The following is an 18,024-nucleotide window of genomic DNA, read 5'->3' as shown; positions in this document are numbered from 1 at the left end:
CGCGAGATCGTGACCTGGCTGAAGTCGGACGCTTAACCGACTGCACCACCTAGGCGCCTTGACCTCCACATTTCTTGAGTCTTGTCTTCTTTCTTCATCTTCTCTTCCGTTTTTCCTCTACATCGTGTTTGTTACTGTTTCCCTCAATATCTGTCCTCAGAATTTATGCTTGTATCTTAAGCTATCAACACAGGCACTCCCAGATGGAGTATTTTATGATTCTTTCATATATCTTAATGCACTAATACTCAGTTCTAAAGTTCTTACATTGTTCACTTATTGTTTAAATTGTATTTGCCTTGCGTCCATTGCCATATTGTAAGTTTCTGTAGGTGTGGTTTTATCAGTTTTTTTCCTGTCTTCCCTACAAGCTATATAACACAATGGTGGACTGATAGGAGTTGATTATTAACTACTTATTGCTTAATTGACTATATTAAAAAACATTAATTTTATGCATAATTTATTCATTTGTGTATTATAAATGTGTTTATTGAAATTGCTAAGCCATAAATCTGTATGTAAGCAAACTAAATGATCTTTGTCTTCATGGAGCTAGTAGTAGTCTAGAAGAAAAGCCCACTAGTAGAATAATTTTTAATCTCCTCACTTCTGGGCCCCCAAAGTAAGGAAACCAAACAACTCTGAGCTGTCTTAAAAATAATAAATTTTACCACAGATCTTTTTATCAAGTAAATAGTGGTCTCCACTGCTTTCTGGTAGAAAGTGTTAAATGGCAGAAGTTTTTTCTTAAGATAGAAAAGTAGTAAGATTCTGATTTTGTGGATATTTAATCGTGTGTCATAATTTGAGACTGTGCAAATAGTTTTTGCCCACTCAAAATTATGCTGTCACTGTGATCATAATGATGCCAGTGACACTAATTGCCTTAGAATAGCTAAAGATACTTTTAACAGAATGGTTAAAATAAAAATTTACTGTATAGCAACATAAAAACATCAGTCAACTGAGAAAATACAGTTAACACTGGAAAGAAAGGTCAGGATCTTTAACTGTAAACAATGTATTGAATTCTTGTTACCTGAGATATAAAGAGGGTATGTATCAACCAGGCAGAAGGACATTCCTAGAAGGAACAAGAAGTACCAGAGAAGGAGACCTGAGGCAGTGTTTTAATCCCATGACACTTCCTGCAGGAGATAGGAAGCAGTGTTATTCTGGTAGTAATGTTGGATAAGAAACTCATTACCGCTCTGCAGCTTGATGGAAAGAAACCTATCCTCCTCCACACTCTAGAGTTAGAGTATAATTAGTGAAGGTTACAAGATTTTATCAGAAGCAGAATGACCACAAACAGCTGAAGGTGTGTAGCATATCACACCATTGGTCCCCAGAGCACATGAGAGCTGCTCGTAATGCTATGATGCTGTAAGCATGAGGTCAAGTTTTTGGTTTTTGGTTTTTGTGTTTTATTAAGGTGTGTTTTTTTGAATTATTCTTTTTTTTTTTTTAAGTTTATTTATTTAGAGAGCGAGCAGGGGAGGGGCAGAGAGAGAGGGAGAGAATCCCAAGCAGGCTCCACGCTGTCAGTGCAGAGTCCGACGCAGGGCTTGATCTCATGAACTGTGAGACCATGACCTGAGCAGAGATTGAGAGTCAGACGCTTAACCGACAGAGCCACTCAGATGTCCTGAGGTAGAATTTTACTGGATCCAGAAAGTTTGATTCTTATTCTACCACTGGCCTTGTAGACTTTGGGCCGTTCCAGAGAACTTGAGCTAACAGAGTTGCCCATTTAGAGTGATGTTTGGAAATATTGCTGCTTTTGGTTTGGTCTCTTATTCCAGGCTGTGGCCCTCCACTTTAAAGACCAAGTTACTCAGACTCTCAGATGAGTTGAAGCTGACTCCACTGAGACATTGAATAAGCCAAAGTATGGCCACATATAATTTCATTACACTAAAAGTAATCATTACATGGACTAGAATGCTTGAGTTGACATTGTCAGTGTAGTCTCTTCCTGTGGCCAATCTTGGCAGCCAAATTATAATAAGAAACCAACTAATTAATTAACCCTGGTAATCACCATCACAGGACTGGAAATCCAAATGATTATTGCATTTATTCTATGAAGTTATACCAGTATGAGAAATCAGAGATCAAATTTATTTGGTGGGTCATGCCGTCTTCCATTGACTTCATATAACCCTCATATTGATTCATATGTTGATCTTACAGTTTCATTGAGAAAATTTTTCCCTTAATTTCTGAGTTTCAGGGAAACATTTGTTAGGAGATACCTCAACTTGTTTTGAAAATGAATCTTCATTTCCAAAGTGATAAAGTAGAAAGATTGTGATAACAGCACTTCGTTGACGTTTTCCAGCCTTAACTCCATGATCTTTTTCTAGAGTTCCCTGTAAATGGGTATGGATAACCCATAATCCATCCTGCTCAAGCTGATCAGTCTTCACAAGGAACAAGGAAACAGATGTGACCAAGCAAATTTTTACAAACCTTAGTTTGAGATATGTCAACATTAAGTTGACTGTATTGATAACAGAGAAGGACATCCTTGAGATACCTGTGTCAGAACTCCAAGGGAATCATCTGAGGGCTGCTGTCACAGACGTAACAATGTTATTAGCAGAATGAGTGTTGAGAACAAGGATTCTCTAGTACTAAAGTAGCTTCGCTAGAAGAATTGCCTTTATATGTAATTCATACAAGAAATTCAAGATTGCTTAGTGTTAAACCTCTGGAAACATGCTAAGTTTATTCTTCACAGTTTCAAAAGAAAGTTGTTATATTAGTTGTAATATATTAGAAAATATTAATCTTTCATTGTAGATAGATATAGAAAGAAACCTTCTGTATCTTCTGGTTTCTGTTGGAAAACAAAAGCACAGAAAGAACCTAGTAGACTGTTGAAAACTATATCTTCAAATGTATAGAAACACAGATTATCAGATTTTTGATGGACCCGAGGTGTCTTCTAGTCCAAGACTTACCTGAGGCGTAGATCTGTTGCAGTCTTCCCAACTACTATTCATTCAGTCTTCTTAAGTATTTTAAGTTGTGGTTCTTACTACCTCTTAGGGCAAAATGTAAATTTTTGAATGAATCTCCTTATTAACAAATCCTTTGTTAGATTGAATTGAATTCTGTTTTCTGCGATCATGATGTCTGATCATCGTTAGACTGATCACTTTTTTTTTCTATAGGAATAGTTTAACTTTGATTTCTCATTTTCAAGCATAGTTGATGACAATTTGTGTTTTTCATTTAGCTTGTAACACTTCAGGAAGCAAAACTGCTGCTAAACGAAGATGATTACCTTATTAAAGCTGTGTATGACTACTGGGTAAGAAAACGTAAAAACTGTAGAGGGCCGTCCCTCATTCCTCAGATAAAACAAGAGAAAAGAGATGGCTCCACCAACAATGACCCTTATGTTGCCTTTCGGAGGAGAACAGAGAAAATGCAAACTCGAAAGGTAATGGGCAAATTAGATTTAATTAGTATGCCTTAATAGTATTTAAGATCAATTTTTTTCTGCTAATAATTTCAATAATTTTGAATACCTTGAACATAAAGAGGAGCTAATAACATTGTTGAACCAAATGTTAGAAATCCTGCTCTTCAGTAGCTTCTGTTGGTACAATAACCAATATCCATGCCCTTTATAGTCTCCTGATTTTACCATTTCAGACTTAACAGTTGAAGTAGTAAAAGGAATTCTATATCTTTATATATCTCAGAAATTTGAGCTCTTCAGTAAACTATACATTTTATACATATCCTCTTGTTTGGGAAGCTTAAGAGCTTATAGCTCTTTTGAAACCATATTCTAATTCTTGGGTATAAAAAAGAACTTGACTCCCTTTAGCTACTGTGGGGTCATGGGAAGGAAGGAAAGGTTCTTTTCAAGCCTGTTCTTCCCATAGTCAGAAGTAACAGTGGAATCTTTTTCTTCTTTTCTGAGTTGTCAGTTGTGTCAGATTTCTAATTGATGAACTTGTCCCCATCTGCCTTTCACAAGCAGTGTGAGCCAGAATTTTACATAAGAGAAACAGGGTCTCATGCTGTGGAATGATATGTTATAGAAGAAAGTGTTATTGTACAGGTGGTATTCATTGTCTTCTATTTCTCATAATTAACAGTAAACACCATACACAATAACACATTCTCTAGCATTGCAAAAAATTAGAACATATAAATGTAAAAGCCATGAGGAATTATGATGGGAGGCAAAGCCTTTTCTATGGATTCCTGTTTCTCCTAACATGAAAAGCTTGTCCTTGTCAGTTGTGAATGTAACAGCTGTGAAACATAACAGCTGCCAGGAATAGTATATTTTAGGAAAAATTCTACTACCGGTTAATAACCAGTTTCTGTAAGTCTGTCTTAGATGTCCCAAGTTTAGATGACATTGCCTAAACCAGGCTAAGTTTTCAATTTGGCGTTTTAGTTCTTAGATAAGATAGTCTGAGATATTTTATGAAAGTGTAACATCTTGCTTAGAAAAGATTGGAATGAGGTAAATTTGTAAATATAGGCAATTAGACATGAGGAAGGGGAAGTTTACCTGAATCATTGAAAAATATGAACTACTAATTGCTTTTCAAAAGAAATGTAATTAATTCAGATACATTCCTAAACAGATTTTTAGCAGTGTCTTTTGAAGGAAGTATACCATTAGACTTTCAGTGAGTGGGTGTGAAGAACTGAAAACTAGGCAGTATTTATTAACATGTAAACAACATTTTAAGTGTTTAAATCAGCTTTATTCTTAAATAGGTTAAATCACTGTTTTCTAACCAGTGCATATTGGGAATTGCTAGTAGTGCATTCCAATGTATAGGTGCTTTCATTGTGCAATAACTAGTATTGCTTTTTCCTGACACTCTGATTTCTACCCTTTCTCTTGCCTGTTATTTTCACCTTCCTCTGCAGAGTGGTACATTTTCTTTTCCAGTAGTCTTTTTATTCCTCTCTGTTTTCAATTTTGGGACCAAAGACTTTTCCCCTTCATGCACACTGATGCTGCTTCAAAATGTTTATGGTTCAAAATGAGAAAGTTGGGAACGCAGTCAACAATGAATACCCCTAGATGTTCCAGAGGTGGGCAAGCACTGGGATCTGCAAAAATGAATACTGCTAGCAAAGGTTCTCTACTTTTTTGTTTCCACAGATTGAAAACACATGTATAGCTACATACAGAGGTGCTAAAATAAAGGACTTCTGAAATATTTGCTTGGCAGGCTAGAATTTAATTTTAATTTGGTAAACTAATATTTAATTTGGGAATGCTTAAGTACTTTTAGGACATTCTTAAATGAGACAGTCTTAAGGCACCAACATGTCTGAAAGTGCTGATTGGGAAGTCTTAAATCAGCATGTGTGTTTAATATGTTTAACCCCATATATACAACTGTTAACATCTGTGCTTTCTCTCCTCCCTCTCTGTGGCCCAGAATAAACGAGAAAGACAAGAGAGGAAACTCAAAGTAGTTGTTCTCAGTCTGGCCACATGTAACAATCTCCTGTGAATTATCCTTGGTTATTAAAAGGTCTCCAGTTAAATCTAAAGTGCAGCAGTTTGAGAACTACTTCCCTGAAGATTGGGCAGTAGGTCAGAACTATAATATGTAACTGGGAATAGGGAAAAAAGAGTTGGTCCAGAGCAGAGACCATTTTGAGGAACGGTAAAGGAAGTGAATAGATTTGAAAACAGGGATAGGGCCATCTTAAAAGCACAGAAAAGGTATCAGTATGAATTCATTGTTTTTAATAGATCTGTGAATGTATGTGTACATACATATATTACAGGTGTATTTTCTAGCTCTGTTCGCTGAGTCTAGAAGCAATGATACTCAGTAGCAGTGAGCATGCCTAGCATGTAGATCTTGATTTTTAAATGCCATTTTCCATCAAAAGGAACCAGAAATCCTTAGAAAAATAGTGTTTCCAGGTCTAGGGCTGGGAAATATAAAGATACGCTTGAAACATTCTGTTATGCCAGAAAGTAAGACTGTTGATTAAAGATAAAAGCATGTTGGACCCATATCAGAAGGCCTCAAGAGCCAGCTTGAAGGGGGACTCTACTAACCAGATGTGGGAAAGTTTTAAATGTCAAAATAAATAATGAATAACCCATAGTAACCCATGAGTCCATACTAATATAAATGGATGGATAGATGGATGGAGGGTGGGAGGGAGGGACGGATGGATGAATGGATGGTTGGTTGGTAGATTGACTGATAAAAGAGAAGGGAACACTTTTCCTTACAGTAGAACTTTAAAATTTCCAAGTTTCAGTAGAATGATGAAGTTTGAAAATCACCATTTGGCTGCCACAATAGTAATAATTGTTTCAGGCAAAAGTTAGAATCAGTGGATACTACATCAGTGGGAGGAAATTTGGTGAGAAACAAGGTACATAATCCTACAGTGTCCTTTTTAATTAAAAATAGTAATTTGACTAAAGGAACCTGACAGCATCTTAATCAAGGGATAAAAATTACCATCAACAGTAATGGGACAAATAGTTATCATTTAACTCCTGATATAAGAGACGGATACAATGATCACTTCTGTGATAATCCTATGAAGAATACATAACCTGAATTTAACTGTGGGAAAACATTGAAGAAACCCATAGTGAGGAACATCCTACAAAATAAGTGGCCTCTATTTAAAAATGTCAAGACTATGATCACTATAGAAAGTCAAAGGAACTATTCCAAATTATAGGACGTTAAAGAGACATGACAGCTAAGTGCAATTGTAATCCTGAATCAGACCCTAGACCAGGAAAAAATTTACTGTTATGAGTGAATTTAATAATAAAAATAATTGTCCTGCTAATGTCCTTCATAGCATCAATTACGTAAACATATAAAAATACATATTTAACAATTATATTTATTGCTATAAAGGACATTATTAGTAGGACAACCAGTGAAACATGAATAAGTGTTTAAATTAGATAATACGATAACATCAGTGTTAATTTCTTGATTTCGATAATGGTTACTGGTTATATAAGAGAGTATCATTGTTTCTAGAAAGTACATATTAAAGTGCTTAGAGATGAAGGGACAGTATACATCCCAACCATTCTCAAAAAATGTTTTTTAAATAGGGGTACCTGGGTGGCTCAGTCAGTTAAGCATCCGACTCTTGATTTTGGCTCAGGTTATGAGCTCACAGTTGGTGAGTTTGAGCCCCGCATTCTCATTCTCTCTCTCTCTCTCTCTCTCTCTCTCTCTCTCTCTCTCTCTCTCCTCTCTCTCTCCTCTCTCTCTCCTCTCTCTCTCTCTCTCCCTTTCTCTCTCCCCCTTTCTCTCTCCCCCTCCCTCTCTCTGTCTGTCTCTGTCTCTGTCTCTCTCTCTCAAAATAAACTCTAAAAAATATGCTAATTTTGCATATTTGTGTATGTGTTTATTATACATTCATGTGTATGTGCCTTAGTCCGTTTAGGCTGCTGTAACAAAAAACACCATAGACTGAGTGCTTTAAACAACAAATATTTATTTGTCACAGTTCTAGAGGCTTGAAGGTCCTAGATACAGGTACTAGCAGATTCAGTGTCTGGTGAGGGCCTACTTGCTGATTCAGAAGTGATCATCTTACTGTGTCCTCACATGGTGGAAGGAGCAAGAGAAAGAGCTCTTTGAGGTCTCTTTTATAAGAGCACAAATTCATTTGTGAGGACTCCTCCCTCATGACCTAATCACCTCCCAAAGGCCCTACCTCTAAATACCATCACATTGGGGCCTTGGAGTTTCAAAATGAATTTTCAGAGGACACAGACATTTTAGTTCCTCACAACATAGACTAAATAAATACATACAGAGACAGAGATAAAACAAATGTAAAATAACAAATAACATTTGAGCAATCTTGATGAAAATACAGAAGAATTGTTCATACTATTTTTTTAACTTTATGTAAATATGAAATTATTTCAAAAGTAAATAAAAAGTAAAAAAACAGAGAGGACTAGAGAAAGGAAAAATTAGTAAGGATAGTTAATTTGGGCCTAAAGAGAGCAGAAAATGAATGGTTAAGACAGGGCAGAAGCATATAGTCCACAAAAAACACTTAGTAAAGAGGGGGGTGATCGTAAAAGGTTCTGGTGCACTTTTGAATATTGTTCAGCTGGCATGTAGCCTTATATTATTACTCATCTTTTGAATCTGTATGTCTCATTCTTACTAGACTGTAAGCCTTTTGAGGATAGGGGACATGTGCAGTACTCTGTACAGGGGGACACTTTAATATTTGCTCTTGGTAATGTTAATTTTTTTTTTTTCAATTGGGAGGTATTTCTGCCTGCTTGCCAAGTTTTCTTGCTTAAAACCATGCTGTAGATTTTGCCTTTTGTCACATAGTACTGAAGGGGTAAAAAAATTAATTTCCTTTTGATGAAATAAAAGAATGACTAATATAACATTTAAAATACTTGGTACGCAGTACCTTAATGAGATTTAGTTTAGGTTATGTTTTATAGGTGATGATTAAGTTTCAAATACAAGAAACTATACATTAAAGAAAAAAGTAAAACTTTGAATCTTTAAGTTTTATTTTCTGTTTTATAATCCTCCAATATGAAACCTGGCTTCAGGTTCTTTCTAATGTCATTGTATTATTAACTCAAGGATGGGAAGATTGCTTAAGTGCAGTGTCTGGATACATAGAATGAGAGGTGGTAATGGTCTGTTTTTAAACAAATAGTTCCATGCCTACTATAAATATTCTATGGTTATTTGATTAAACACAATATTTTATATTAACAGTAACTTTTATGCAAATAGTTGCTAATTACAACTGAGCCTTCTTTCATTATTAAGCAGGACTTTGATTTGGAGTTGTTCAAATTAAATCTCAGGCTTCACAGTGGGACCTTCTTAACAACACTCTGAAATTTAGAGTTTTCACTTGTTTTCTGCCCTGCAGTGAGGTGTTATTACTTTGAAACATGACAGTCCAGTTCTTTGAGATACTTTATATCCTCCTTTCAGTTTTATATCTGAGTTTCTGATAGGAAGTTTTGCTTGTCATTGTCATTGTGTTTACATTGTGGTATATTGAACCTTCCAACCTGCAGTTACAGAGGTGAATGATAGAGACCCATTTTGGCTTTTTTTTTTTTTTTTTTTTTTTTTTGGGTAGGTAACCTTGATTTAACAGAACTGTTTCTGTCACTGGAAAATGCCTTGCATCAATTTCAGTGGACTGCATTTTCTGATTGATACACTAGGTTTTGTTTCAGGCAGTCTTCTAAAAATGTGTGTACATTGGAATTATCCCTTCTATCATTCCATCTTTTCAACAGTGGGCAGCATTTTTTTTTTTTAATATTTGAGAGATACTTGCTTGTACTTCTGTTTTCAGAGTTAAATAGGTTCTCTTATGTAGTTGCTGTTTAAGATGATTTTTAACATTTTTATATTTAATACTTTTTTAACATTTTGCTTTATGAAACAGTTTTGGATCTCGTAAGATTTTGTTGAATGAAAATGGAATGATGATTGGATTGTTTATTCTTCTAAAATTGTTGTTTTCAACAGAATCGTAAGAATGATGAAGCCTCTTATGAAAAGATGTTGAAACTGAGACGAGAGTTTAGTAGAGCCATAACAATTTTGGAAATGATTAAGAGAAGAGAGAAAACAAAACGAGAATTATTGCACTTAACCTTAGAAGTTGTGGAAAAAAGGTAACCTTGCTGCTGTTGTATACTAATGGTAGCTTTAGCTAAATGATGGTCAGAATATAACCAAATGATTTGTTTTATTTTTTGCCATGCTTTAAAACAGTTAAAATGGATTCTTAAATGAAATCTACATTTTTTGAAGAATCCGGGTATTGCTAGTTTTTTTTAAGTTAGATTATCAGTTTGGATTGCGAATTTGGGGTATATTTTTATGTGTATTATGTGTAGATCCTCTAATATACTTAATTTTTTTTCAGAATCCTTTAGTTTTATTTAGAAAAGAATCTAGAGATCATTTTGTCCATCCTTTTTATTAAAGTTTCTATTAAAATTTGAGGGAAATGAATGTTTAAATGATTTTATTTTCTAACTAGGTAGAAAACATTTTTTGTTTCAACGCATTTTAAAAATGTGTCTCTAATGCAGTAGTCCTTTTCCTGCATAACTAAATAGACTAAACTACACCTGACAGAATTTTATGTGATTCCTGAGGTAAGCATTCTAAACATCATTTCCCACTGTTTGAAAATATTAAATATATGAGAAATTTGTCTTCTGTATACCTTAGAGGGTTTTTTGTTTTTTGTCTTACTATATCCCGAATATGAACTTCTTTATTCCTGTAAATTTTCTTTCAAGAATAATCTTTTTTTAAAAGAATAATCTGACTAATTAATTAGTTGTATTCTAGTTAATTGCGATATCATTGGGTTTTTTTTTTTTTTCTAATTTATTTTTCAACTACAAAACATTTTCTTATATTTTGTGACCTTTTCAAGATATCATTTGGGAGACTATGGCGGTGAAATCCTTAATGAAGTGAAAATCAATAGATCAGAAAAAGAGTTATATGCCACTCCAGCAACTCTTCATAATGGAAATCATCACAAAGTCCAAGAATGTAAAACTAAGGTGAATATCCTCTGGGGAGAAGCACATATGATAATATTGTTTAGACAATTAGGGGTTTCATCAGCTGTCTTAGTATAGTTTGGTTAAAGAAGAAAGTAATTAACATGTGTTAGTTTTTACTATTAGCCAAGCACTTTGCTAGGAATTTTTACATACATATTAACTCATTAATCGTTATAGCAGCCCATTGACACAGATTTTATCTCTGAGTGACTTCTAGATTATATAGCTAATAAGTGGCTGATTCGAGATTTAGGTCTAGGTCTAACACCAAAAACCATGTGTTTTTCACTGTGCTATCTGCTTCTCTAGAGAATATGGCTAATTAAAGTTGAGTTGTTATCACTAGCCTTAGCAAATCCTGCGTTGTAGTGGCAGGCATCAAAATCTAAGATTAAAGCTTTCTTCATTGAGACTATTTATTATTGAAAGTTATTCTTAGTTTCATTATCACTTCCAGAATCAACTGCTATCTACTTTGAGTGATTTGAAGAAGTCCTGTAACTTCCAGATGCTATTTTCTTCGCTAATAAAGAGCCAGATTCAGTGATTATTTAAGTCTTTCAGACTTCAAGAAATTGTATTTATTCAGTATTCACTTGGTACATTAATTAAAGTATTCATTAATAAAACCTTTAAGGAGCTTAGATTTAATTAAGAAATAGGTATTGACTGAGCATTTAGACAGTGGAACTTTGTATATAGCAAGATTTAAAAAGCAACATAGGGTGTTTGTGGAAAATTCATCTTTTAAAAATGTACACAATTCTTACTTTTCCTGGGTTCGTTGTTAAAGGTCAAAGAAGAATGTGGAGCAGGAAGACTCCTCCTTTAATCAGCTGATGTCAATTCAAACACAAAAGTTCTTTCTTATTAATCACAGGCATCTAGCCCACCTACTTGATTCTTTTTAAAACACACTTGCCTCTATAGCCAAAAATGTTATCAGTGCAATAAATGTTATTTTCTAAGTTATTTTTTAAAATCCATTTTATATAAACCAGTGCTTTTTCCAAGTATATGATTGGTAGAGAAGATGAAAATCTCAACCTGAAATTACTGACAGAATCAGCCTTTCCTATATTTTAGGTTTTCATTTTAGATCATCTGTAGGAAAAACACTCAGAATATTTACTAGTGTTAGAGATACGGTTGCTCATTCATTGTTGATCCACCCCATTACACATAGCTAACTTTATTTACCTTGTCACACATCCCACCTTAAAATATAGGTAGTTTCGAAGAGGGTGAGGTTCTCTTTTTGATGCCATAGATTTAACCATTGTAGGAAACCTAGCTATATCCTAAATAATTTGCCATTTAAGCAACATTTTCATTGTATGTACCATTTTTGACCCTGCAGTAGTTTTAACAAAAATGTGGACTACACGGGAAAATGTAGAACCTCTTAAATATTTTTTCACTTCAATATTGCTTGTACTTTGGTGCTCTATTAGAACAATCATTTCCAAACTTTTTAAGTAGTAGAACCCTATTTGTTAAGAGGAATACCACTATGTATGTCAAAACAGATAGTAACAGAGCTTCTCTGCTGAGGGGTGGAAAGCAGGGGGCGCTGGAAACCCACCCCATATGTCAGTCTGGTTGCCAGATGACCTCTAAAGTGCTATCACAGAACTCTAGGGTACTTGAGAACAGTTTGATTACTGTTCAGTTGAGGCAGTAATTCTACAAAAGCGAATTTTTTTCTAGTTAATAAACTCATTTTCCTCAAAAAGATTACCAGCCATAGACATTTTTAAAAATTGAAAGTAAGTGTAGAAATAAATTAATGAATTTATAATCTAATTCAAGTTATTTTTCAAATAAATTTATTAATCATCATTAATACAGTGGATTTAAATAAAATTAAAATTAAATGTAAGTGCTTTTAAATGCTGGATTGCATAATAATAGAGTAATTTTTTTAAATCACTAACATCATAGTTAAAGTATAAATAACAATATAAAAAGCAAATTTAGGTACCATTATTATTTTTAATCACAACTTGAAAAAAGTAAAACATTTTTCAATTTATGACCACAATTTTTGCATATTAAAAACAGTAAATAAAATCACCTCCTGGGTAAAAATGTATGTTTTTCAAAGAGCAGTATAGTTTTTCATGATTTCTAAAATGATTTTCATTTCTTCCTTTTGGGGGAAAAATCGTCATGTAAACAGCACCCTCATCATTTGTCTTTGAAAGAAGAGGCTTCTGATGTGGTTCGTCAAAAGAAGAAGTACCCAAAGAAGCCTAAAGCAGAGGCTTTGATAACATCTCAGCAACCCACTCCTGAGACATTGCCTGTGATCAATAAGAGTGACATTAAGCAATATGACTTTCACAGCTCAGATGAAGATGAATTTCCACAGGTGCTTGTTTTAAAACTATTTTAAAGACATTTCCTTCTAGTCTTTTATATTGCTATATTTTAAAACATAATTGACCTCTTAGTTTTGATTCTTACTTTCTTCACCTAATGTTGTATAGCATAAACATTTTCCGCATTATTTATGTAGCCACTCATGTGGTATTTACTTTCCATTATATTCTCTCAGTTGGATAGAATTTATTCTCTGGAATATTTAGGTGGTTTTCAGGGTTCCTTTTTATAAAAATGAATGTTTCTCTTTTTTCCGTCTGTATTTAAAGTAGATTATTAGAAATGAAATTGCTGGGATACCTGGTGGCTCAGTTGGTTGAGCGACCAACTTCAGGTCATGATCTCAACGGTTCATGAGTTCGAGCCCCACATCAGGCTTTCTGCTGTCTCAGCAGAGCCCGCTTTGGTATTTCTGTTCCTCTCTCTCTCTCTCTCTCTCTCTCTCTCTCTCTCTGCCTCTCCCACATTCACATGCATGCTCTCTCTCTCACTCTCCCTCCTTCTGGCTGTCAAAAATAAGTACACGTTAAAAAAAAAAAAAAATGGAATTACTGAGGGGCATCTAGGTGGCTTAGTTAAGAGTCCAACTCTTGGTTTCAGTTCAGGTCATGATCTAATAGTTGATGAGTTTGAGCCCTGCTTCAGGCTCTGCACTGACAATGTAGAGCCTACTTGACATTCTCTCTCCCTCTCTCTCTATGCTTACTCTCTCAGAAAATAAATAAATAAACTTAAAAAAAAAGTAGAATTACTGAACCAAAGATTATCAATATTTTAAGATACTTAATACATAATTGTAAATATTCACCAACAATAACCAACAATAATTTTAACAATTTTTTAGCATTTTGTTTTGCAATTTTTAATGTAAACTTTGCTAATTTGGGCAATAACCATTTATATTTTTTTAATGTTTATTTATTTATCTAAAGAGAGAGGGGGAGAGAGAGAGTCTGAAGCAGGCTCCACACTCAGCATGCAGCCTGATGAAGGGCTCAAGATCACGACCTGAGCCGATATCAGGAGTTGGACATCTAACTGACTGAGCCACCCTGGCGCCCCTGGCAATAATCATTTAATTATAAAGATTCCAAAGAACTAATGCAAATTGAAAATCATGAAGATAATTCTTTGATTTATATTGCAACAATTTATAGCAAGATGTTTGCAATTTTTAAAATCTTTTTTTTTTTTTTTTTTAAGTTTTTACATTTATTTTGAGAGAGAGCATAGGAGGGGCAAAGAGAGAGAGTCATAAGCAGGCTCTGCGCCATCAGCACAGAGCCCACCCAGTATGGGGCTCAAACTCATGAAACCACAAGACCGTGACCTGACCTGAAGTTGCTTAACCAATTCAGCTACCCAGGTGCCCCTGCAATTTTAAATTCTTAATTTCACTTTCACAAGTGCTGTTTTTAAAAGACCTTTATGTATCAAAGGATGAATTTTAAAAGATAAATACATATTTATAGTTTAGCACCTGGTCTGGCAACACCCTCTTTTTTCTTGTCTATATGGTATAGTCAATGTAAAGAGAATGCTATAACAAATACATTTTATTATATTTTAACATTTTTATTTCATTGCTTTAAGAGAAAAAAGAAAATTCTAACCAACATTACAGACATTTGGAAACAAACTGTTTTATAAAACACTTTATGGTTGTAACTATTTAAAATGTAGAATCGTAAAATGTATTCCCTTTGACTAGACTATGTGTTTTTTTTACTCTTTTGTCACTAATTTAGTTTTTCTATCCCAGATATTTTAGCATTCATATGTATTGTAAAATGCACAAATACAGGTTTTAATTTACGCGCTTGAAAAGCACTTAATGAAATAATTGATTACTTTTGTCAAAGGATCATCCAGTTAGACTCAGTGCATTAAAGAGCCATGGGATATTAATTAGGTGGCCATTTTGGAGGAATGAGGAAAATAATGTCCGAACACATAGTAGTTTTCTGATAGAAAGTGTAGGGAGGGCTTCTAGGCAGAGGAAACAGCATGTAAGTGAGAATTGCTTGCAGTTTGGCATTACTGGAGCATAAAATGCAAAGGGGAAGAGAGGTTGAACAGAATGATGCTTGCAGTAGTAGCCAGGTGGCAGATGGCTTCTATCTACCATTATACACACTAGAACATTATTAAAGAATCTTAAGTAAGAAGATGACATGGCTTCAGTATATATTAATAATAGCCTTATATTGGTGGTACTGAAGAGAGCCTTTAAAGTTTTGCTGTACACTCCCAGCTCTTAAGAATGACACCAGGGGATATTATGACCTATGGAAACTTTTCCTTTAGTGCTGGAATCAGTCCATCCTCCTGATAGTGGGACACACTTACATATTAGTCATATATTCCTCTCGCATTAGGGGGCTTTTGTTTCTATTCTAAATTCTTGTGTTTATTCATATAGTCCCCAGCCTTCAAACCCACATCAAAATTTCAAATTATATTTTGAAACTTTTAAGTTCCTCTTGAGTCCTTTTACTGGGTCTTTGACAACTCTCATCAATTTTTATAATGGTATCCCCTGTCACTGAAGAATAAGTATTTACCTATACGGTTGGATATTATTCAGTGAGGCAGCTATTTAGGCTGGAACTCTTACAAAATCAGGATTTTATTGCTAAAAAGATCTGTAAAATAATGATGTGCTGCTGCTTTGTCCAGTAAACAAGGAAAAAGAGAATAGGGAGACTTAAGAGAACAGACATTTTAACCAGACTTCTCCAACTGATTTGCAACAGAGCAGAATTAAAGCCCTGTCTTTTCTTAATCACACTTCTGATTCTCCTGATGTCAGCTCTCTCTTCCTGTGTCTCAGACTAAATCCTCGAATCCACTCCTGAAGAATGGTGGTCGGGAGGAAGGGGTGGTATATTTTATGCAAAGAATTTCTGAGATTTTGTGACACTTCCCCTGTGTGTATTTTAGAAGAGGTAGAGGATTTGCAAAGGAACCAAAGTATAAAATTCACATTGGGGATTTCCTTTCAAATTTCAGGTTTGGGGCTTGGTTCCACGGGAAGAAGAATCAGCCCCAGCTTACTGTTTCTGTGTCTCCCCCATAGGGTTGGTGGAGGTGTATTGGAACCTCACCAAATGCCTTTCTCCCCTGGATGACCCTGCTCAGTGGTAATTACCACAGTTTGGAAATAATGTGGAGAACACATTTTTCCTCTCAAAATAGGAAGAGAGGGATTTGTGAGGTTCACAATTTGCAAGTAAATTTGGTTGAGCCAGCATTGTCAGAAAAAGAGATGTACTCCAAAGTGAAATTGCGAGACTACTGAAACTTAAGTACCAAAACTTTTTTTTTTTTTAATTTTAACCATTATGGGTAGAAATTTATCTAAACCATATATTATTTCTCTGCTGTATTAGAGTATATTTGTATATAATTTACTCCGTTTTTGATGACACTTACAAAGTTTGCTCCAAAGTATCAGTGTTGCCCAGGGGTCCACTCAAGTTTTATAGGGATAGTTCACCTAAGATCACATGGTTCCCAGGCAGAGTGCATTTTAATTATGTGACGACTTTTTGAAAGTCTTTGTTTTTTCTTTTGCTGTCAGGCTATGGGCTTATCATTTCCCTTTGCAACCAGTCTGCTTACCTTTAGCAAGCCTTCTGTCCTTTTCTAATTTTTCTGCTTATCATCTGCCAAGTTTAAAATGTGATTTCACTAAACTGTACACCTGAAATATTACATTATATGTTAACTGGAATTTAAATAAATAAAAACTAAAAAAGTGTTTTTAAAAAAGTGAGTAGGGACTCCCTTTGAGAAAAACGTATGACCTTTTATGGCCTTGGAGGGGGCACTATTCATAAACCTTTTTTACTTCCTAGTTTTTGACTTTTATTACAGGGAAAGAAAGTTATTGGAGAAAAATACATCTGCCTATATAGGTGAACCATAACTGTCAAAATAAAAATATTTATGGCCGCATCCATTATTTAGAAAATATAAGTGGGATATATAAAAACTGTACTGATTCTTTTTAAGTACTTAACGTGTTCAGAAGCAATTACACAATACTATGTTAACGTACCTGCAAGAACTAATCCTTTCAAAATAATCATTTTTAACCATAGAAAATCATTGCTAGCCTTTAGCTGTTTGGGGGGAATTTACTGCCTACTATATGTAACGTAGGCATACTGTTTGTGATCAGATTCTGATTTTAGATTATTACAAAGATTGATCTGTTGACTTCTGATAACTCCTAAATGGAATGTCTCATGCCTCTTTTTTTTTTAGGTACCATCCCCAGTATCAGAACCTGAAGAAGAAAATGATCCTGATGGTCCCTGTGCTTTCAGGAGGCGAGCAGGATGCCAGTATTACGCTGTAAGAATTTTATTTTTTTGTAGTGTTTTTGTGAACCAGATGTTCATAGGTAACTCTTGTCAGGGTAACTTAGGCTTGATCTAAAAATGGGAAGTCCATCAGCATTTTTTATTTAATATTGCCTATACACATACCAGTAAAAGATGCTAAAAGGTACTTTCAGAGGATATCCAAAAATCTCATAATCCTTTACTTGGAAATTGATAATTTAGAATTCTAAATTTTAAAAATTTAGTTTTACTTTGGGCTTTAACTGTAGTTTAGCAGTTATGAAAATTTACTGTCACTGCTAGAGTTAGGTAAGCCCAGAATCTCTAATTGAAGTTTTGATAGTGGCTGTTCATTAAAATTTATTTTAAGCAAGCCCATCCTGTATGTACATACCAAGTAAGTATCAAACATAAAAGAATCATCTTTAAACTCTCCTCATGGCAATATTTTATCTAATAATTATATTCATAACTTTTGACACACTTAGAAATTGCTTTGTGTTATTAAGTTTTGGTGCAACATTCTATCAGGAGGGACCCTGATTCCCAGATGCTCAGATTTTCAGATAAAGTGTAACTATAGAGTAAATGAGGTATGTCTTGTGGAGACCATTTGCCTTGTTGCATTATGGTTAAACATCTACACTTCCAACTTATTTAGGGTGTGTGTGTGTGTGTGTGTGTGTG

At 34.5% G+C, this 18,024-nt stretch overlaps 1 protein-coding gene across 2 annotated transcripts in view; it reads left to right on the top strand.

The window, feature by feature from the left end:
• EPC2 (enhancer of polycomb homolog 2) overlaps positions 1 to 18,024 on the top strand; it is a 120,218-nt gene that overhangs the window by 83,639 nt on the left and 18,555 nt on the right. For both annotated transcript variants that reach the window (XM_047871254.1, XM_047871252.1), the window contains exons 4-8: positions 3,251 to 3,457; positions 9,540 to 9,688; positions 10,465 to 10,597; positions 12,783 to 12,974; positions 17,258 to 17,347. In XM_047871254.1, coding sequence (XP_047727210.1) covers positions 3,251 to 3,457; positions 9,540 to 9,688; positions 10,465 to 10,597; positions 12,783 to 12,974; positions 17,258 to 17,347 — 771 coding nt within the window. The remainder of the gene's footprint in view (positions 1 to 3,250; positions 3,458 to 9,539; positions 9,689 to 10,464; positions 10,598 to 12,782; positions 12,975 to 17,257; positions 17,348 to 18,024) is intronic.

The sequence above is a fragment of the Prionailurus viverrinus genome, chromosome C1 (assembly GCF_022837055.1).
Source record: "Prionailurus viverrinus isolate Anna chromosome C1, UM_Priviv_1.0, whole genome shotgun sequence".
NCBI classification, from domain to species: Eukaryota; Metazoa; Chordata; class Mammalia; order Carnivora; family Felidae; genus Prionailurus; species Prionailurus viverrinus.
The sequence above is the reverse complement of the archived record's forward strand: the minus strand, read 5'-3'. Positions and strand labels throughout refer to the sequence as shown.